Source organism: Cynocephalus volans, chromosome 8, assembly GCF_027409185.1.
Source record: "Cynocephalus volans isolate mCynVol1 chromosome 8, mCynVol1.pri, whole genome shotgun sequence".
Classification (NCBI taxonomy): domain Eukaryota; kingdom Metazoa; phylum Chordata; class Mammalia; order Dermoptera; family Cynocephalidae; genus Cynocephalus; species Cynocephalus volans.
In genome coordinates, this window is record NC_084467.1 from 104,523,069 (window position 1) to 104,542,441 (window position 19,373).

A 19,373-nucleotide genomic window follows, 5' to 3' on the forward strand; every position below is an offset into this window, starting at 1 on the left:
GCTGGTTTTTGAGATCTGCATAGTGGTTGCTATTAGCCCTGTCTATTTCCTCTGCTCCTAGATACCCCTAGTCTATTCAGCCATGATGATCCCTTCAATGATCTGGATGGGGCAGGCTACATGAGCCATTTGGCAAGACTGGTGAAGATGTGTGCTTACTCTACTCTCATTTTCAACTGTGGGAGAAACTGCATGCAAAGGGGTTGCTCTTGGCACTGAGCTGTGCTGCCTTGAGGGAAAGTTGACACAGGCAAAGTGAAACTGGTTTTCTTACCCTCTTAAATGTGTCTACTCTTGAATTTTTTTGCTCAAATTGGTTGCTGGACTCCTTTCACTGGACTTCTCGCTTTCCAGAGAGGTATTTCTATCTGTGGATGGTTGTCAAAATCATTGATACTGTAGGGGCATAAGGATGAGAATCTCCTAGTTAGCCATATTGCTGATGTCACTCTTTTTGTTTTTCCTATTTTGGTAAAAAATGCCATTGAGATTTTTATGGGAATTGCATTGAATCTATAGATTGTTTTGGGTAGTATGGATATTTTAAAAATATTAATTCATGGGCAAAGCACCTAAATAGACATTTCTCAAAAGAAGACATACAAATAGCCACCAGGTATATGAAAAAGTGCTCAATGTCACTAATCTTATGGAAAATGCAGATCAAAACTATAATAACATATCTACACCTGTCGGGATGACTATTATAAACAAAACAAAACAAGAAATATCAAACATTTGTGAGGATGTGGAGAAATTGAAATCCTTATACATTGTTGGTGGGAATGGAGAATGGTGTAGCCACTATGAAAAATAGTATTGAGGTTCCTCAAAAATTTAAAAATAGGACTGCCATATAATCCAGCAGTCTCACTTCTGGATATATACTTAAAATAATTGAAATCAGGATCTTGAAGAATTATCTACAACCCTATGCTCATTGCAATATTTTATTTGTAATAGTAGTGAAAATATAAAGACAACTCAAGTGTCTGTAGATGGATAAAGGAAATGTGGTTTACACATACAACGGAATATTATTCAGCCTTATAAAAGAAGGAAATCCTGCTACTTGTGACAACATGTATAAATCTAGGGGACATTGTGCTAAGTGAAATAAGTCAGTCGCTGAAGGACAAATACCACATGATTCCACTTCTAAGAGGTATTCAAAATAGTTAAATTTATAGACGTACAAAATAGAATGGGGGTTTCCTGTGGCTGTGGTGAGGAGACTGGGATTTTGCTTATCACTAGTTATATAGTTTCTGTCACACAAGATGAATGAGTTCTAGAGATCTGATGTACAAAATAATACTTATAGTCAAAGAAAGAGTATTTTGTACTTTAAAATGTGTTAAGAGGATAAATCTTGGTGTAGACTGAATTGTGTCTCCCAGAGTCCATGTATTAGAAACATAACCCCCACTGTGACAGTGTTAAGAGGATGGGAAATCATATTATGGTAACTGGAAGGTGAGGCCTTGAAGAGGTGGTCATAGGGTGGTCCTGAGGGAGGAGTGTGGAGTTAGCTCTCTCTCTGCTTCTACCATTTCGCCATGTGATGTTCTGCCTCACTGTAGAGTTACCACCAAGAAAAAGTCCTCACCAGATGTGTTCCCCAGAGTTTAGACTTCCCAGTCTCTGAAATTGTAAGTGATAAATTTCATTTTCTTATAAATTACCCAGGTTTAGGTATTTATGTTATAAGCAACAGAGATGAACTAATATAGATCTCATGTTCCGTGTTCTTAAAAACAAAAACAGGAACACCACAAATGAACACAAGGACATTTTTGACAGTGATGGGTATGTTTACCTTGGTTGTGGTGATGGTATCATGGGTGTATGCATATGTCCAAGCTCTCATGATGTGTACATTAAATGTGCACAATTTCATCTGCATATCTATTATATCTTAGTAGTGCTAAAAAATGTGCATCACAATTTCTAAAGAATAAATTAAAAGTCATAGTAATAACTGTTACTCTAATAGGAATAGAAAAATAGAATTAATCCAAAAAAATAATGAAACTGAAAAAAAAGAGTAAATAAAAGGACAAAATTAGGTGTTCAAAATTAACCCAAATATATTAACTAGATTATCAACCAAGAGGCAAATATCAGACTAGATTTTTAAAAATCCAGCTATACACACTTTACAAGACTTAGATAGAAAAGAATATACCAGGTATAATATTAAAGAAAAAGATTTTTAAAGTTGACCAATATCAGACAAAATATATATGATAAAATTTGTGTAGATATGTCAGTGTCAGACATACCAACATTGATATCAGACAAAATAAATTTGAAAGCAAAAAGCAGTCCTAGATAAAAAAAGGGACATCGTATAATGATAAGATTCATCAGAAAGACATAACAATTACAATATTGTATTTGTTTGATAACATAACTTCTACATGCATGAAGCCAAAAACTGATAAAATTATGGGGCTAAGTGGACAAATTTACTATAATGTAGTGAGTTTTTTTAAAAAAGATTTTTCTCATTAATTGACCAAACTATCAAAAATCCAAAAGAAGTGGAAGACTTAAAATATAAACCCTATAGTTACAAATTGGAGAATATACCTTCTTGTCATGCAAACTTGGAGCATTTATGAAAACTGAGCATATATTAAACACAAAGTAGATATCAACAAATTTCACAGCATTAGTATTCTATAGAATATGTTATCTGAACACTATATCTTAAAACTATAACTATAACAAAAAAGTAACTCAAGGCAAATGTGTAGAATAAAAACTCACATTTTTACGTAATCCATGGGTCAAATAAGAAAGCATAACAAAAATAAGAAATGAAAGATAATAAAAGTACTATCAATCAGATAATTTGGGGTATTGCTAAGGTGATATTTAGGGAGATATTTGCCTCAAATTTTTATAAGGTAAAAAGCAAACAAAAACCAATATCTCAAAATCAAGAGATAAGCTTCTAACTGAAGAGGTTAGATAAAGAACATAAGAACAATTCAAGGAAATTACAGAGAGAAAATAAAAAAGACAATACGAGCAAAATTAAATGAGATAAAGAAGGGAGAAAGGATCAGAAAGCAAGAGTTAATTTCTTGAATTTATTAATAAAACTGGCAAACCTGTGGCAAGATCAATTTAGAAAAATATGGAGGTATTACAGATGAAAAATATTAGAAGTTAAATAGAATACAAATAGATGTGACATGGGTTTAAAAAGATAAGAGAATATTGTAATCAACTTTCTACCAAAACATCGAAAACAGGTTAAATGGTCAAGTTCCTAGAAAAATATAAATTATAAAACTCAATAAGTAGAAAACCTGAAGAGACTAGTAACCATGACAGAAGTTGAATCAGTAACTAAATATCTCACCAGGTTCAGATGTTTTTATCCTCAAGTTCTACCAAACACCAAAGGAACATATATCTTAATCTTCCACAAACTATTTCAGAAAATAAGAAAATATAAATAAAAAAGGAGAACATTCCCCAGTTAATTTATGAGGGTAATATAATCTCAATACCCAAACCAGAGAAGAACATTTAAAGAAGGGAAAATTACAGTTGAATCTTCCCATGAATACAGGTGCAAATATCCTAAACAATGCATTAGCAAAGAAAATTCAGCAATTTATAAAGAAGATAACATAAGGAACAAATTTGGTTTACCACAGGAATGCAAGTTTGATTTAACACTTGAAAATCTATTGATGAAATTCAGCAGTTTTAGAGTAAAGGAAAAAAATATGAACACCTAAATTGATACAGAAAAATAATTTGACGAGATGTAACAACCATGTATGACTAAGAACTCAGAAAACTGGTAGCAGTTTTTTAACCTAATAAAGAATATTTGCATAGATTCTAGAAAAAAAAGTACTTAATTGTTAAATGTTCAAAACATCTCCTTTGAAATTTGGAAGACAATGATGACCTCTCAAGATTATATTGGCAGTCCTAGTCAGCAAATAAGAACAGAAAATAAACAAAAATTTTAATTATTGGCAATGAAAAACAAAACAAAGAAAAATACAGATTAATAGTTCAAGATACTATATTGGCAGAACTACTATATACATTAATATAAAAAAAATCACTTTATGACTGTATTACATGTGTGTGGTTGGGAAGATGGTGGACTAAAGAAACCTAGGACAAGTTTCTTCCACGGAAGAAGACCGGCACAGGCCCACCGCTATCACTGCTGCACTTGCTGGTAACATTGTCAGACTCCAGGACTGCTGCCCACCTTCCCACTGTGAGTTTCTCCCCAACCCACACTGCTGTCACCTGCAGTGTGGCTCTAGCTGCTGCTGTTGCTGGTAGACATCCAAACCGGCACTGCAGCTCTCACTGGGACAGTTGTGTACAGGATCCCTGCCCACAATGCTGCACCAGTCAGCCGAGCCATGCACAGTGCCTGCACTGCAGCCGCCTTTGCGAGCAGCTATCTATGCTGCCACACCAGCCAGACCAGCCATATGCAGGACACCGACCCAAGCAGGCTCAACAGCCAGCTCAGCTACTTGCAGGTCCCCCTGCAGTAGTTGCATGCAGGGCAGCTGCCACCACTGCAGCCATCACACCAGCAAGAAGGGCTGGGTGTGGAACTCCCTGCTAATGCTGAAGCAGTAACCTCCCTGTTTGGGGGTGAAAGCCTCTGCAGCTGCCACCTGCAGTGCGGTGGCCATCGCCAGGAACCTTCCACGCTGCTGCAGTAGCCAGACCAGTTGGCCCAGACCCCCACCCAAGCCATCTCACTAGCCAGCCCAGCTGGCCGTGGGACCCTTGTGGCATCTGCCTGGAGTGTGGTGGCCATTGCCAGGGGCCATCCACGCTGCTGCACCAGCCAGACCAGCTGTGCATGGGACCCCTGCCCAAGGTGCCTCACCAGCTGAGCCTACTATGTGTGGGACCCCTGCCATAATTGAGTGCAGTGTGGTTGCTGTTACCAGAGCCATCACACCAGCCAGATCAACTGGGTGCAGAACCTCCACTCACACCACTGCGTCAGCCAGACTGTCAGCAGCACGAAGCCCTGCCAGTGCTGAAGCAATAGCCAGCCTAGCTGGGTACGGCACCCCAACTGGTATCAACTGCACCACTGCCACAACTGCTGTTGCCAGCAGCAGCCACACACATTGTTACCACTGCTGCTGCACCAGTCATTCTGGTCAAGGGCAGGATCCACCACTGCCACCACATATTGACACAGGAAAATACAGGAAAGGTCGCAAATGGAGATATCTGAAAGAGGTAAGCCAGCACAGACTCACATCCTAGTAACAAAATTCACAAGGGAATTTCACCCCATGTGCAGTGAGCACAATTGACTTCATCCAGGGAGTGTCAAACATAGAGAATCTGGAGAATACAGAAACCCAGGATAGCCAAATAGTGTACAAAAGAAAATTCCCAGGCACCACCAACCCAGCCCCCAACCAAGGGAAGCAAGAACCCAAAAGAAGCCTTGGCCTATAGGGACAAGGACCTTGCCCACGGTCACTCATTCAAGCTGAGGAGATCTAGACCAATGGAACAGAATAGAGAACCCAGAAATCAACTCACATACTTACAGCCAACTGATCTTTAGGAAAAGCAACAAGAACATACAGTGGGAAAAGACTGCTACTTCAACAAATGGTGCTGGGAAAACTGGACATCCATATGCAGAAAAATGAAACTAGATCTGTACCTCTCACCGTATACCAAAATCAACTCAAAATGGATAAAAGACTTAAAGGTAAGACCTGAACCTCTAAAACTCCTAAAAGAAAACATAGGGAAGCACTTCAGGATACAGGACTGGGCAAAGATTTTATGAATATGATCCCCAAAGCACAGGCAATAAAACAAAAAGTATTCAAAAGGGATTTTATCAAACTAAAAAAGCTTCTTGACAACAAAAGAAACAATTAACAGAGTGAAAAGACAACCTACAGAATGGGAGAAAATTATTTGTAAACTATGCATACAACAAGGGATTTAATATCCAGAATATACAAAGAATTCAAACAACTCAGCAGTAAGAAAACAAGTAACCCAATTAAAAAATGGGCAAAGGAGCTGAATAGGCCTTCCTCATATGAAGATACAAAATGGCCAACAGACACATGAAAAAATGCTAAACATCACTCAGCATCAAAGAAATGCAAATCAAAACCACACTGAGATATCATCTCACCCCAGTTAGGCTGGCTATTATCAAAAAGACAGAATAAAAAATGCTGGCAAGGATATGAAGAAAGGAGAACCCTCCTACACTGCTGGTGGGATTGTGAATTAGTGCAGCCATTACTGAAAACAGTATGGAGGTTCCTCAAACAAGTACAGTTAGAACTGCCATATGATCCAGCAATTCATTGCTGGGTATATACTGAAAGGAATGGAAATCAGCATGTAAAAGGAATACCTGCATGTCCATGTTTATTGCAGCTGTATTTACAATAGCCAAGAGTTGGAATCAGCCTAAATGTCCATTGACAGATGACTGGATAAGGAAAATGTGGTGTATATACTCGATGGAACACTACTCTGCCATAAAAAAGAATGAAATTCTGCTATTTGCAGCAACATAGATGAACTTAGAGAAAATTATAAGTGAAATAAGTCAGGCACAGAAAGCGAAATACCACAAGTCTTCACTCATAAGTGGGAGCTGAGATGGATGGATGGATGGATGGATGGAAGGAAGGAAGGAAGGAAGGAAGGAAGGAAGGAAAGAGAGAAAGAAAGAAAGAAAGAAAGAAAGATAGAAAGAAAGAAAGAAAGAAAGAAAGAAAGAAAGAAAGAAAGAAAGAAAGAAAGAAAGAAAGAAAGAAAGAAAGAGAAAGAAAGAAAGAGAAAGAAAGAAAGAAAGAATCACAATAATACATTAAACTTTCAAAAGAAAGAGAACAAAACTGCGGTTATTAGAGATGGGAAAGGGAGGGTGTGGGGGGCGTGGCAAGAAAATAGTTAAGGGTCACAAAGGTAATTACGTTTTGTAAACATGAGTATGCTAATTATCCTGACTTGATCCTCACATATTGTACACATGTATTGATATTCAATTCTGTACCTCACAAATATATAGAATCTATTATCTTTCAATAAAAATTGTCAACAAAAGGCAATATATATATATGTATATAACACATACAATCCGTTTCCCCAATTATTCTGTAAATCCATTCTACGTATATTTCTGTATCCCTTAGGAATAAAATGATGCTATACAAATAATAAATATCAAATATACATTAACCTGTATTGAAATAATAACAAAATGCCATCATTATTAATGAGGAGAGAGAAGGCAAAGTTCTAAGAGAGCAAATAAATAACTAAGGAACTGTGAAGAAAAAAAAAATCACTGATTTCTAGAGTTCTCCGTGTGCTGGAAACCTGACGCTGTGTTGGTATGTAACTCAGTCGCCCTACCTTTGAATCTTCTACAGATCAAGGGGAGTTACCCCAAACCAGCACGCAGAATGTCATATTCTGAAGTTCGCTTCTTAAGATCTTTCAGCGGCAGTCTTATTAGAGCCTAAATGTATTGCATGTAGTTTAATAAAATCCTCACTAGACTCCATGAGGGTGAGAAGAAAGTGTCTTCTTTGGGGGCTTTGCTTCAGTGCCTATCACAATGCCTGGCACATGGCAGACATCCAATTTTGTGAGATGAATATGAATTGAATCTGTAGTACTACACAGATGTTTTCATTGAGTTGAAGAACCTAATTTAGGCTAAGGAACTAAAACTTAAGTGACTAAGAAACTGACAGGCTAGGGAAACTCAACGAATGGCCTACGTTATTAACTAAAGTGTCTAAATTGGTTACCTGAATCCAACATTGGAGTGAAGAGCGACATTCCAGTATTCACAGTGCAGGCGTTGTGTATTCATGGGATTATGAAAGACCAAAAGTAAAGAGTTGTCTTGAGTATGGTAGTAAGAATCAACACACCTGTATTGCTGATGTGCTTCTTGAAGAACCTGAAAATCAGAATAATTGCATTGTTGTGTCTTTTTTTTCCAAGACAAGGGTTTTCTGCTAGGACATTCCTAGGCCCCCTTCTCCTCCTCCCCTCATCTCCATGTTCTTAGTCAAGCTGGGATTCCCAGAGGATTCTTTCCCAACTGCTAGAGGGTAGGAGCACAAATGGTAGATATTTTGCAGGGAATTTCAGAAACTCTTATAGAAAAAAAATACTAGGCTTCAGGTATAGAGGCATTTGCTATAAGTATTCCTCATTAAGGCTGGTAGATATGATTTATCTGGCATTTTTTTTTTTTTTTTTTTTACATTTTTGGATTTTTATTTTGAAATACATTTAGACTCACAGGAAGTTGTAAATATAACAAAAAAAGTATCCATGTACCCTTCACCCAGCTTCACCTAAAGATGACATTTTGTAAAATTAGAGTACTATTATCAACAGGAAGAAATTGACATTGGTATAATACTATTAACTAAATTACAGAGCTCATTTAGAACCAATTTTTACATACACACATTTTTTGGTGTATAGTTCTATGAAGTTTCATCACGTATGTAGATATGTATAACCACTACCACCATCAGGATAAAGCATTTCTCTCTCTCCGCAAGGAAATTTCTTCGTTCTACCTCTTTATAGTCACCCCGTCCCTAATCCTTAAACTCTGGCATTCACTGATTTGTTCTTAAGCACTATAATTCTGTCATTCTGAGAATATTATATAAATGGAATCATAAATATATAACCTTTTGTTACTAACTTTTTTTACTCAGCATAATGCTATCGAAATAAATCCAATGTAAGTGAATCAATAGTGTGGGATTTTGAGGGGAGTTGTTGAGTAGCATTCCATGGTGTGAATGAAGCACAGATTATTTATCCATTCACCCACTGAAGGGCACCTGAGTTCCCATTTTTTGTTTTTTTTTTTATTTTTTATTTTTTATTTTTTTTATTTTTTTTAATTTTATTTTGTCGATATACATTGTAGCTGATTATTGCTCCCCATCACCAAAACCTCCCTCCCTTCTCCCTCCCCCCCTCCCCCCCAACAATGTCCTTTCTGTTTGCTTTTTATCTGGCATTTTGCATGTCTTTGTATAGATCATATCATTTTTTTTTTATTTGATTCCATATCTGCCTCTCTTTTTTTTTTTTTAATTTTATTTTGTCGATATACATTGTGGCTGATTATTGCTCCCCATCACCAAAACCTCCCTCCCTTCTCCCTCCCCCTCTCCCCCCCAACAATGTCCTTTCTGTTTGCTTGTTGTATCAACTTCAAGTAATTGTGGTTGTTATATCTTCTCCCCCCCCCCCGGTTTTATGTGTGTGTGTGTGTGTGTGAATTTATATATTAATTTTTAGCTCCCACCAATAAGTGAGAACCTGTGGTATTTCTCTTTCTGTGCCTGACTTGTTTCACTTAATATAATTCTCTCGAGGTCCATCCATGTTGTTGCAAATGGCAGTATTTCATTCGTTTTTATACCTGAGTAGTATTCCATTGTGTAGATGTACCACATTTTCCGTATCCACTCATCTGATGCTGGACATTTGGGCTGATTCCAACTCTTGGCTATTGTAAAGAGTGCTGCGATGAACATTGGGGAACAGGTATACCTTCGACTTGATGATTTCCATTCCTCTGGGTATATTCCCAACAGTGGGATAGCTGGGTCGTATGGTAGATCTATCTGCAATTGTTTGAGGAACCTTCATACCATTTTCCATAGAGGCTGCACCATTTTGCAGTCCCACCAACAATGTATGAGAGTTCCTTTTTCTCCGCAACCTCGCCAGCATTTATCGTTCAGGGTCTTTTGGATTTTAGCCATCCTAACTGGGGTTCGATGGTATCTCAGTGTGGTTTTGATTTGCATTTCCCGGATGCTGAGTGATGTTGAGCATTTTTTCATATGTCTGTTGGCCATTTGGATATCTTCCTTAGAGAAATGCCTACTTAGCTCTTTTGCCCATTTTTTAATTGGGTTGCTTGTTTTCTTCTTGTAAAGTTGTTTGAGTTCCTTATATATTCTGGATATTAATCCTTTGTCAGATGTATATTTTGCAAATATTTTCTCCCACTCTGTTGGTTGTCTTTTAACTCTGTTAATTGTTTCTTTTGCTGTGCAGAAGCTTTTTAGTTTGATATAATCCCATTTGTTTATTCTTCCTTTGGTTGCCCATGCTTTTGGGGTCGTATTCATGAAGTCTGTGCCCAGTCCTATTTCCTGAAGTGTTTCTCCTATGTTTTCTTTAAGAAGTTTTATTGTTTCAGGGTGTATATTTAAATCCTTAATCCATTTTGAGTTGATTTTAGTATACGGTGAGAGGTATGGATCTAGTTTCATTCTCCTGCATATGGATATCCAGTTATCCCAGCACCATTTGCTGAAGAGGCAGTCCCTTCCCCAGTGAATAGGCTTGGTGCCTTTGTCAAAGATCAGATGGCATAGATCATATCCTTTTATCATCATTAAAAACCCCAGATAAATATATATTCTGTGGACTAAGTTGACCCCCACATTCCCCAATTTATATGCTGAAGCCTTAACCCCCAGTGTTATGGTATTTGAAGATGGGGCTTTGGGGAGGTAATTAGGTTTAGATGAAGTCATAAGAGTGGGGCCCTCAGGACGAGACTTGTGCCCTTATAAGAAGAGGCACCAGAAAGGTTGTGTGCAGTCTCTCTCCCATGTGAGGACACAGTGCAAAGGTACCATCTGCAAGCCAGAAAGAGAGCCCTCACCAGCACCCAACCATGCTTGCACTTGCATCTTGGACTTTCAGCCTCCAGAACTGGGAGAAAATAAACTTCTGTTGCTTAAGCCACTCAGTCTGTGTTGTCTTCTTATGGCAGACAAAAATAATAGGTAGTACTATTTTTCCGACTTCAAAATATTAGAATTCTCATCTTTCAGCATAAATTGAAGCTGAGAGAGGATGAGAGATTTGTCTAAGGACACAGAGTTCATAACTTCTGGTGCCAGGGCACATACCAGTCTTTCAGCTCTGAATTTTACCATTCATGCTCCACAGGGTACTCTCTACCATACCATGGTGTATTACAGTGAAATGAGGTAAGTGGTCTTTCTAACATATACTGTTTCTACCTGCCCTCAACTCTGGCCTTTCCTAAAACATACCACCATCAGCAAGCACTGCAATGGCAGCCACCAACAGAAGGGCAGAAGTGGGCAGCAGTTTATCCTGTTTCTTCTTCACTGCCAATCAACAATAAGAAAATTGTCCATAGGAAAATAAATTAGACAGCTGTGGGATTTTGTTTTTGGTTTTGTCTTCAACATCAATCTGATGTAGGCAGCTGTTGGTTCCTACCATTTAGATGATCTGAAGGCATCGAATTGCATATTATGTTAGGAAAGGGTTGTTTTACTGTTGCTTTCAATTCTACACTGGTAGAATAACCAAAATAATACATTCATGTCCATAATCTAATCCTCTGTGTGAGTGTCTGTGTAGTGGCACTTAAACTTTTACATCTGTTCCCTGAGAATCAATACGAGAAACATACATGTGGTGAATACCTTTGCATTAAAACCAAAATGATGTGTAGGTACTATCCATTACTTTCCGACTTTCATTGAAAGCAAATTCCTCACAGACTATAAAACTGGATAACAAATGTGTTTATTTATGATGGATATGTATCCTTCCTTCTGTTAGGTAGTAGGAGCTCTGCAATCTTTGTGTTTTCATATTTGCTTTGACTGCTAGGAAATACAGAAGTAAGTTTGTCAGAGCTATAATTGCTCTCAATGTTTGAAAAGTTTTTATATCATATCTTCTTTTACTAATTAGCTTTTCCCCTTAATTCTGTATTAATATTGTTGGTCACATTAATTGGTTAATTAATTATTTCATTAAAAATGAGTACCTGTTATGTGCCAAACACCGTGTAAGTACTGGGAAAACAAAAATGGACAAAATAGATAAGACCTTCCTCTTAAACATAATTGAGATTTTCATAGATCACTCTGGAACTCAGAGAGGTGTGTCTAAGAAGATGAAATTGATGGGATATACGATATGGAGAGAACGATAGCAGTTGGAGTAGGGCAAGAGTGGAAGCAGGTGATGATCAGGAGGATGTTGCAGTAGAACAAAAGGATGGTAGTTAGATGAAAGTAGAGCAGTGGAGATGGAGAATAGCCTCAAGATACATATTGGAGGACTCCTCAAAAATTGGTGATGGGTCAGATATTGAGGACAAAATACAGGATGATGCAAGCCTTTTTGCTTGAGCAATCGAATGATGGTGACATTTTCTGAGCTAAATGAGGGAAGAAATATGCGTAGGTGTGAAAATTATGAGCTCCATGTGGGACACTAAATTTGAGATGCCTATCAGAAATTCAGGTGGAATTTGGAGTTAGGTAAACTAATGTGCATCTTGAGAAAGAGGTAACTTGGAAGATTAAAAGGTAGGTGTTGGCGACATTAGGTACTGTATAATAGATGAGATCATCAAAAGAGAGGGTTTACAAAGGAGAGACGATGGTCCACGGCTTCCTTAAGCCTTCGGGGCCTTGAGGTACTCTGACATTTGCATGTTGAGTGGAAGAGGAGAAATCAACAGAATCCCCCAAAAAGCACTGAGGAAGAACATATTACAGCTTTTTGGAAATTAAGGGTGGAAAGTGTTTCATGGGGAAGTGTTTCATGGGGAAGTGATCAGCTCCGTGATGCTATTAAAAGGTCAAAGAAGATGAAGAAAGGTAAGTGTCCATTAAATTTGGCAAGACAGAGATTATTGAGACCTTGGAAAGATCAGCTTCGTGGAGGGGTGAGGGCAGAGCCAAACTGAAGTAAAATACAGCCAGAAATAAACTTGCAGTTAAAGAGGAAGATTGGACACATGCACTTCCTAACATCTCAGTAAAGGAACAGTAAAATTAGTTATTTATTTATTTATTTATTTTTAGTATCACAAAATTGAAGGCTGCAGGAGAGGAGACAAAGGCAGCAAAATTTTAGAAGCTGGGAAGCAGAAGAATGAGTGGTCATTGAATTAGCAGACTACAGAAAGCCAAATCCTAAGATTAGTGTGCAGAAATGTAGAAAGTCTCAGGAAATGGTGGTACTAGGTACCTCTGAAAGTGGGGTGAAAGTAGCACCAAAACTAGGAAGATTAGTTTAAAGTTTTTTTAAAGAAGCAGTTAGGCCTCCCAGAGTCCTTGACAGTTCTGAGCACCCAGGCTGCTACCTATCTCCCATTCCAGCAGAGGGGAGGATGTTATCTACAGAAGGCGAACCACAGGTTCTAAGAACAGGGAACCCTAGACATTGCTGAGAGAGAAGTACTTTCCAGAAAAAAAGGAACCGTGTAAAGCAAAATGGACAAATGGGATTATATCAATTAGGACAGCCATTATGGAAAACAGTATAGAGATTCCTCAAAAAAATAAAAATAGAACCGCCATATGATCTAGCAATCTATCTGCTGTGTATTTATCCAAAGTAAAGGAAATTAGCTTACTGAAGAGATATCTGCACCCTCATGTTTACTGCAGCACTATTCACAATAGACAAGATTATGATATCAACCTAAGTGTCCATTGACGAATGATAAAGAAAAGGGGTATATATACACAAAGGAATACTATTTAGCCATAAAGAATAAAATTCTGTCATTTGTGACAATGAGGATAAAACTGGAGGACATTATGTTAATTAAAATAAACCTGGCACAGAAAGAACAATACCATGTGTTCTCACTCATATGTAGGAGCTAAAAAAATTAAGTAGAGAGTAGAATTGTGGTTACTTGAGGCTGGGAAGGGGTAGCGATAGGAAGAGGTTGGTTAACAAATACAAAATTACAACTAGATAGGGAAAAAAAAGTCCTATTGGTCTACAGTAGTGCTAGATATTTATAATTAACTATAATTTATTGCATATTTTCTAATGGCTAGAAGGCCAGAGCTTAAAATCTCTCATGACAGAAAAATGATAAATTTTTGTGATAATGGATGTGTCAATTACCCTGATTTGATCATCACACATTGTTTGTGTGTATCTAAATATGAGTATAACTCTGTACCCCGTTAATATGTATAATTAATATGTGTCAATTAAAAATGATTAAAAATTTTTTCAAAAGAAACGAAGACAAAGATTATTTGGCATAGTGGAAAAACAAAAGGAACTGTGTAAAAGTCTAAATCAGCACTGTCCAATAGACCTATAAAGTGACTCACAAATGTGAGCCACCTGTGTAATTCTAAATTTTATAGTAACCGCATTTTAAAAAGTAAAGAGAAACAGGTAAAATTAATGTTATTGACATAATTTATTTAACTTACATTTAAAAAATCATCATTTCAATATGTAATAAAGAAAATTATTAATGAGATATATTACTTTTTTCATACTAAGTCTTTGAAATCCAGCATATATAGCACTTATATAGCTATATATAGTATATTGGATACTTATAGCACATTTCAATTTGGACTAGTTACATTTCAAGTACAGTTGGCCCTTTGTATGCAAGGGTTCCACATTCATCCACAGATTCAATCAACTACAGATTCAATCATTTGAAGATCAAAAATATTTGGGAAAAAAACAATAAGAATAACAGTGTAATAATACAAAGTAACACAAACAAAATAAAAAATACAGAATAACAACAATTTACATAGCATTTACATTGTATTAGGTATTATAAGTAATCTAGAGGTGATTTAAAGTGTATGGGAGAACATGTGTAGGTTATATGCAAATACTGCCCAATTTTATATAAGGAACTTGAGTATCTGTGGATTTTTGTATCTGCAGAGGTCATTGATACTGAGGGACATCTCTACTTTGAAGCTACAAGTGACTAATGGCTACCACACTGGATAATGCAGGTCTAGTTACTGAATGAAAGGAGATTAATCTTCCCTCAGCACTAATCTCCCAAAATCCTGACAGGCAGATTTATGCCTTTCAGACAGAAAATTAGATTTTTTTTCCCCCCTGGAGAATGTAAATGGCCCAAGAGAACAGACCTAATATACCAACATTGATGGGTCTCCTAAGGAAATCACTCAGCAAATCACTCAACAATGAAGCCCCTAACCTCTCATAAAGCAATTCCTATCATATTTTTGGTGTTTTATTATTAATATGAGCAAAGAGGCAAATATAAGATATTCTCCTCTGCTGTGGATTGAACGTTCCTCCCAAATAACTGAAACTTAATCCCCACTGTGACAGGTGATTAGATTGTGAGGACTATGCCTTTGTGATTGGACTGATCCATTCATGGAATAATGGGCATGGTTCTGATGGCTTTAAAAGGAGAGCAAGTGAGGAGTAGCTCTCTCTTGCTTAAGCCATTTTGCAATGCAACACTCTGTGTTGCTGTGAAGAATCACACCCATCAACAAGGCTCCCACCCTTTCATTGTTGAGTGATTTGCTGGGTGGTTTCCTTGGGAGTCTCATCAATGTTGGCATATTAGATCTGTTCTTTGGGCCATTTAGATTCTCCAGCAGGAAGAAAAATCTAATCTTCAATCTGAAAGGCAAAAACCTACCTGTCAGGGTTTTGGGAGATTAGTGCTGGGAGAAGAAGATTAGACTTCTTTAATTCAGTAACTAGACCTGCACTAATACACCATTTAACAGGAAAATGGAGACCAAAAAAGTAGTGCCAAATAAATAAATGAATAAATAAGAATGAAAAAAGAAAAGGAATTTGGAGGAAAAAAAGACAATTCAGAGAGAAGACAACTTAAAAGAACTTTAATATCCTAATAGAGATAAGAGAAGACATTGTATCAGGAATGTAAAAAAAGGATCCTATAAAAAAGTATATTATTCTGTTTCTGTTGCTTATAACAGAATACCTGAAACTGGGTAATTTATAAAAAACTGAAATTTAGTTCTTACAGTTTCAGAGGCTGGGAAGTCCAAAGTTCAGGGAACATATCTGGTGAGAATCTTCTTCTGGGTGAGAATTCTCTATAAGATCCCACGGTAACCAGGTATCACACGGTGATAATGGGCTGAGCAAGACAGAGCTGACCATCTCAACTGTCCTCCTTGTAAAGCCATCAGAACCGTGCTCATTACTCCATGAATGAATCAATCCATTCATGAGGGCACAGTCCTCATAATCTAATGACCTCTTAAAGGTCCACCTTTCAAATACCATTATTGGATTTCTCACCCTCTTAACACTGTTACATGGAGATCAAGTTTCCAGTAGATGAATGTTGGGGGGCCTTGACCTATAGCAAAGGTAATTTGGAATTATAAATAGAGCTTTAGGAAATTAAAATTATGATAACAAAGGACTCAGTAGAAGGATTGGATGAAAGCTGAGCAATAGCTCCAGAACAAAAACACAAAGTGTTGTATACTAGGAGAGAAAAGATAAGGAAATTGGAAGTTTAGTTCAGGAGGTCCAACACCAGAATAATGGGAGTGCCAGGAAGAAAGAATAAAGAAAATGGAAGGTAGAGATTATTAAAGAAATAATGGTAGAACATTTTCCAGAATATAAAGACAGGAGTTTCTGGATTCCACTAGGCTCACTAAAACAATACATAGAAATAGAACCACACCAAGGCACATCAACAGAAAATCTAGAACACTGAAATAAAGAAATCTTAAAATCTTCCAGAGAGAGAGAGAGAGAGAGAGAAAAAAATATCCAGACAAGTGATCAGAAATCAGAATTTCATTGTTTTTTCCTTAAGAACATTCTGGGAGGCCAAAAGACCATTGAGGAATGCCTTTAAAATTTTGACGAAAAATGCCTTCTAACTTAGCAATTTATACAAAGCCAAACTTGTCAGTCAACGTACAGGTAGAATTAAGATGTTTTCAAATATCCAATGCCTCAGAAATTTGCCTGCCATGTATCTTAATTAAGGAAGCTACTAGAACAGATGATCCTTTACAAAAAAGAGAGTAACTCAAGAGAGAAGAAGACATGAAATAAAGGAAATGGTATCTAACTGGGAAGAGAGGCAATGGGTTCTGTCGGGATGGTGATAAAGGGAGATCGCAGGACCACAGCTGTGAAGCAAGCTTGGAGTATATGGCAGAAATATTGCTGAGACAATAAAATAGAAGAATATCTGTTTGGATGTATTTCGAGGATATTTACTCTATGGTGGAGAGTTTGGGGATGAATTAATGCATGATAAATGGATGGTAAACTAAGCAAATGGAAAAAAAGGCAATTTTTAACTCCAGGGAAAACAAAAATGGTGCCCCCAAAAGGAAATATAATCATAGAATACTATGCAGCTCAGCTGTAAATAGCATTTACATAACTGAAATAAAGTTAATATTGAATATGGATCTAGTCAAAAATGATGGTATAGTAAACAGTGTCAGAGAATTGAGAAGCGCTAGTGTGAATGTAGTGGTGTGTGAATGTGTGTGTACATGCAAGTGTGTGTGTGTGTGTGTGTGTGTGTGTTTTGAATGGGAGTGGACAGAGTTGTGTTCTCAACAGGGAGTCAATTGATAATGATACCCCTAAACTGAAAATAAAACTAAACAAAATACTCTTGATATTTAGAGAGAACAGAATTAAGTAGCAGAAGAAACTGGCACTGCACTGAAGATTTTTGCCTCTGGGCATGGGGGGAAGGTAGGCAGGAGGCCGCTATTTGTAATAATAGGACCCTTTGTGGAACTTTCTGGCTTTAAAAATATGTGGTTGTAAACGCTGATAAAAATAAAATTTACATTGAAAAGAAACAATCAAAAGGGTACAGGTTTTTGTATAAAATCTAAAAACAACACAAGGAATTAGTTTTAGGATTACTTGTTTTGCATAGTGATTAAGAGAATAGTTGTGGGGCCAGATTTCCTGGGTTTATATTCTGCTTCTTTTTTTAATTATTATTTTTATTTATAAGTATATATGGGGCTTAGAGTTGACTATTGGTATTTGTGTACAGTATGTGATGATCAAATCAAAATTATTAGATGTTCATCATTACAAATCATAATTACTTTTTGTGTCCCTTACCCAATTACTCTGTTTCTCTTCCCGCTCCCTCTTTCCCGCCTCTAGTAACAATAAGTCTGTTCTCTTTCTGAAGGTTTGACGTTTCATTATGGTCTTTCTTTGTTTCTTAGCTCCCACTTGTGAGCGAGGACACATGGTATTTCTCTTTCTGCGCCTGGCTTATTTCACTTAACATAATTTTCTCACTTAGGAGCCTTGTGACCTTGGGCAAAAGTCACTGTTGGTCAAATGCCTCAGTTTCCTACTATTTAAATAGTTTCTGCTTCTCAGGGTTACTGTGAGAATGAAGTGTGCTAGTAATACAAATTAATCATTGCCTAGCACATGGTAAATACTCAAAAAGTGTTAGTTATCATGGGTTTTAATGACCTCTTAATCAAAACAGAAAATACTATGAAATGTAGTGGAAACTAAATAGAACAGACAGGCAAAATGGGAAAAAATGAGATTGCTTCCCAATAAAGCCTTAATTTTTTTCTAATAAATATGTGCAGCAGTCTTGTATGTCTCTTTTTTTCTTAAAAGATTTTATGAAATCATCCTTTTAGGAAGTATATTTTAAATTCTTTTGGAGATTCCCTGGGAATGAATAGCTCAATCTGGGAATCAACTCATGTTATAGCTGAAGTAAACGGGAATATCTATTTGAACTTGATCTGAGAGAGTGACCGACAAGTGAACTGTTCTAAATCACAGCATGACTCCCCACACCTATCCAACTGTCTCCTGGAGAATCACAGTCCATAAATACCTGAAGCAGTACTTTCGGTTTAAAATGTTCAGTAAAACTCCAGTCCATTAGACTGCGCTGCTGTGTTTTCTTTATGTCTTCTAAATCTGCTTCCACCGTCGTCTTCTTGGATTTCTAAAAAATCATAGGAACACAATTTCAGCTTTAATTTGTTTTCAGTCCAAATGGAATCCTCTTGGACTCTGACAACGAACCAGCATGCACTCCATCTAATTGGGGAAATCTGCATATGTATAAATCCATATGGCAACATTTTAGCAGAGCTGCTGCCAGAAAGAGTATGCCTTTGACTTTTTTTTTTTATGGGCAACATAATCTAAATATTTTTATTGTTAGGTTATACTCTTCTGAGTCCTGTTAGCAATTATAAGCAGGTTTTCTGAACTCACTTCAAGACAACGTTACTTCTACATGGCTGTATGGTCAGCAGGTGTTTGTGAGGTTGCCAAGCCACACTGTCTAGAGAGGACTATGGGGCTGGGAGGTTTTGCCTAAGCCGGCTAGTAAAGTTAACTCCTTTCTCTCCAGTTGAAGCTGGTTCTGGGGATGTCTGTATAATCCCTCACCACTAGCATCAGTATTCTCCTTCTAAGCATCTTTTTTTTTTTTTTAATGTTTCTCACTGTGG

At 37.1% G+C, this 19,373-nt stretch overlaps 1 protein-coding gene across 1 annotated transcript in view; it reads right to left on the minus strand.

The window, feature by feature from the left end:
- The window catches only part of SPAG17 (sperm associated antigen 17), a 233,527-nt gene that overhangs the window by 109,056 nt on the left and 105,098 nt on the right, over positions 1-19,373 (minus strand). Inside the window, exons 17-18 of the mRNA XM_063106597.1 lie at positions 18,746-18,859; positions 7,827-7,981 (exon numbers count right to left, since the gene is read on the minus strand). Coding sequence (XP_062962667.1) covers positions 7,827-7,981; positions 18,746-18,859 — 269 coding nt within the window. The remainder of the gene's footprint in view (positions 1-7,826; positions 7,982-18,745; positions 18,860-19,373) is intronic.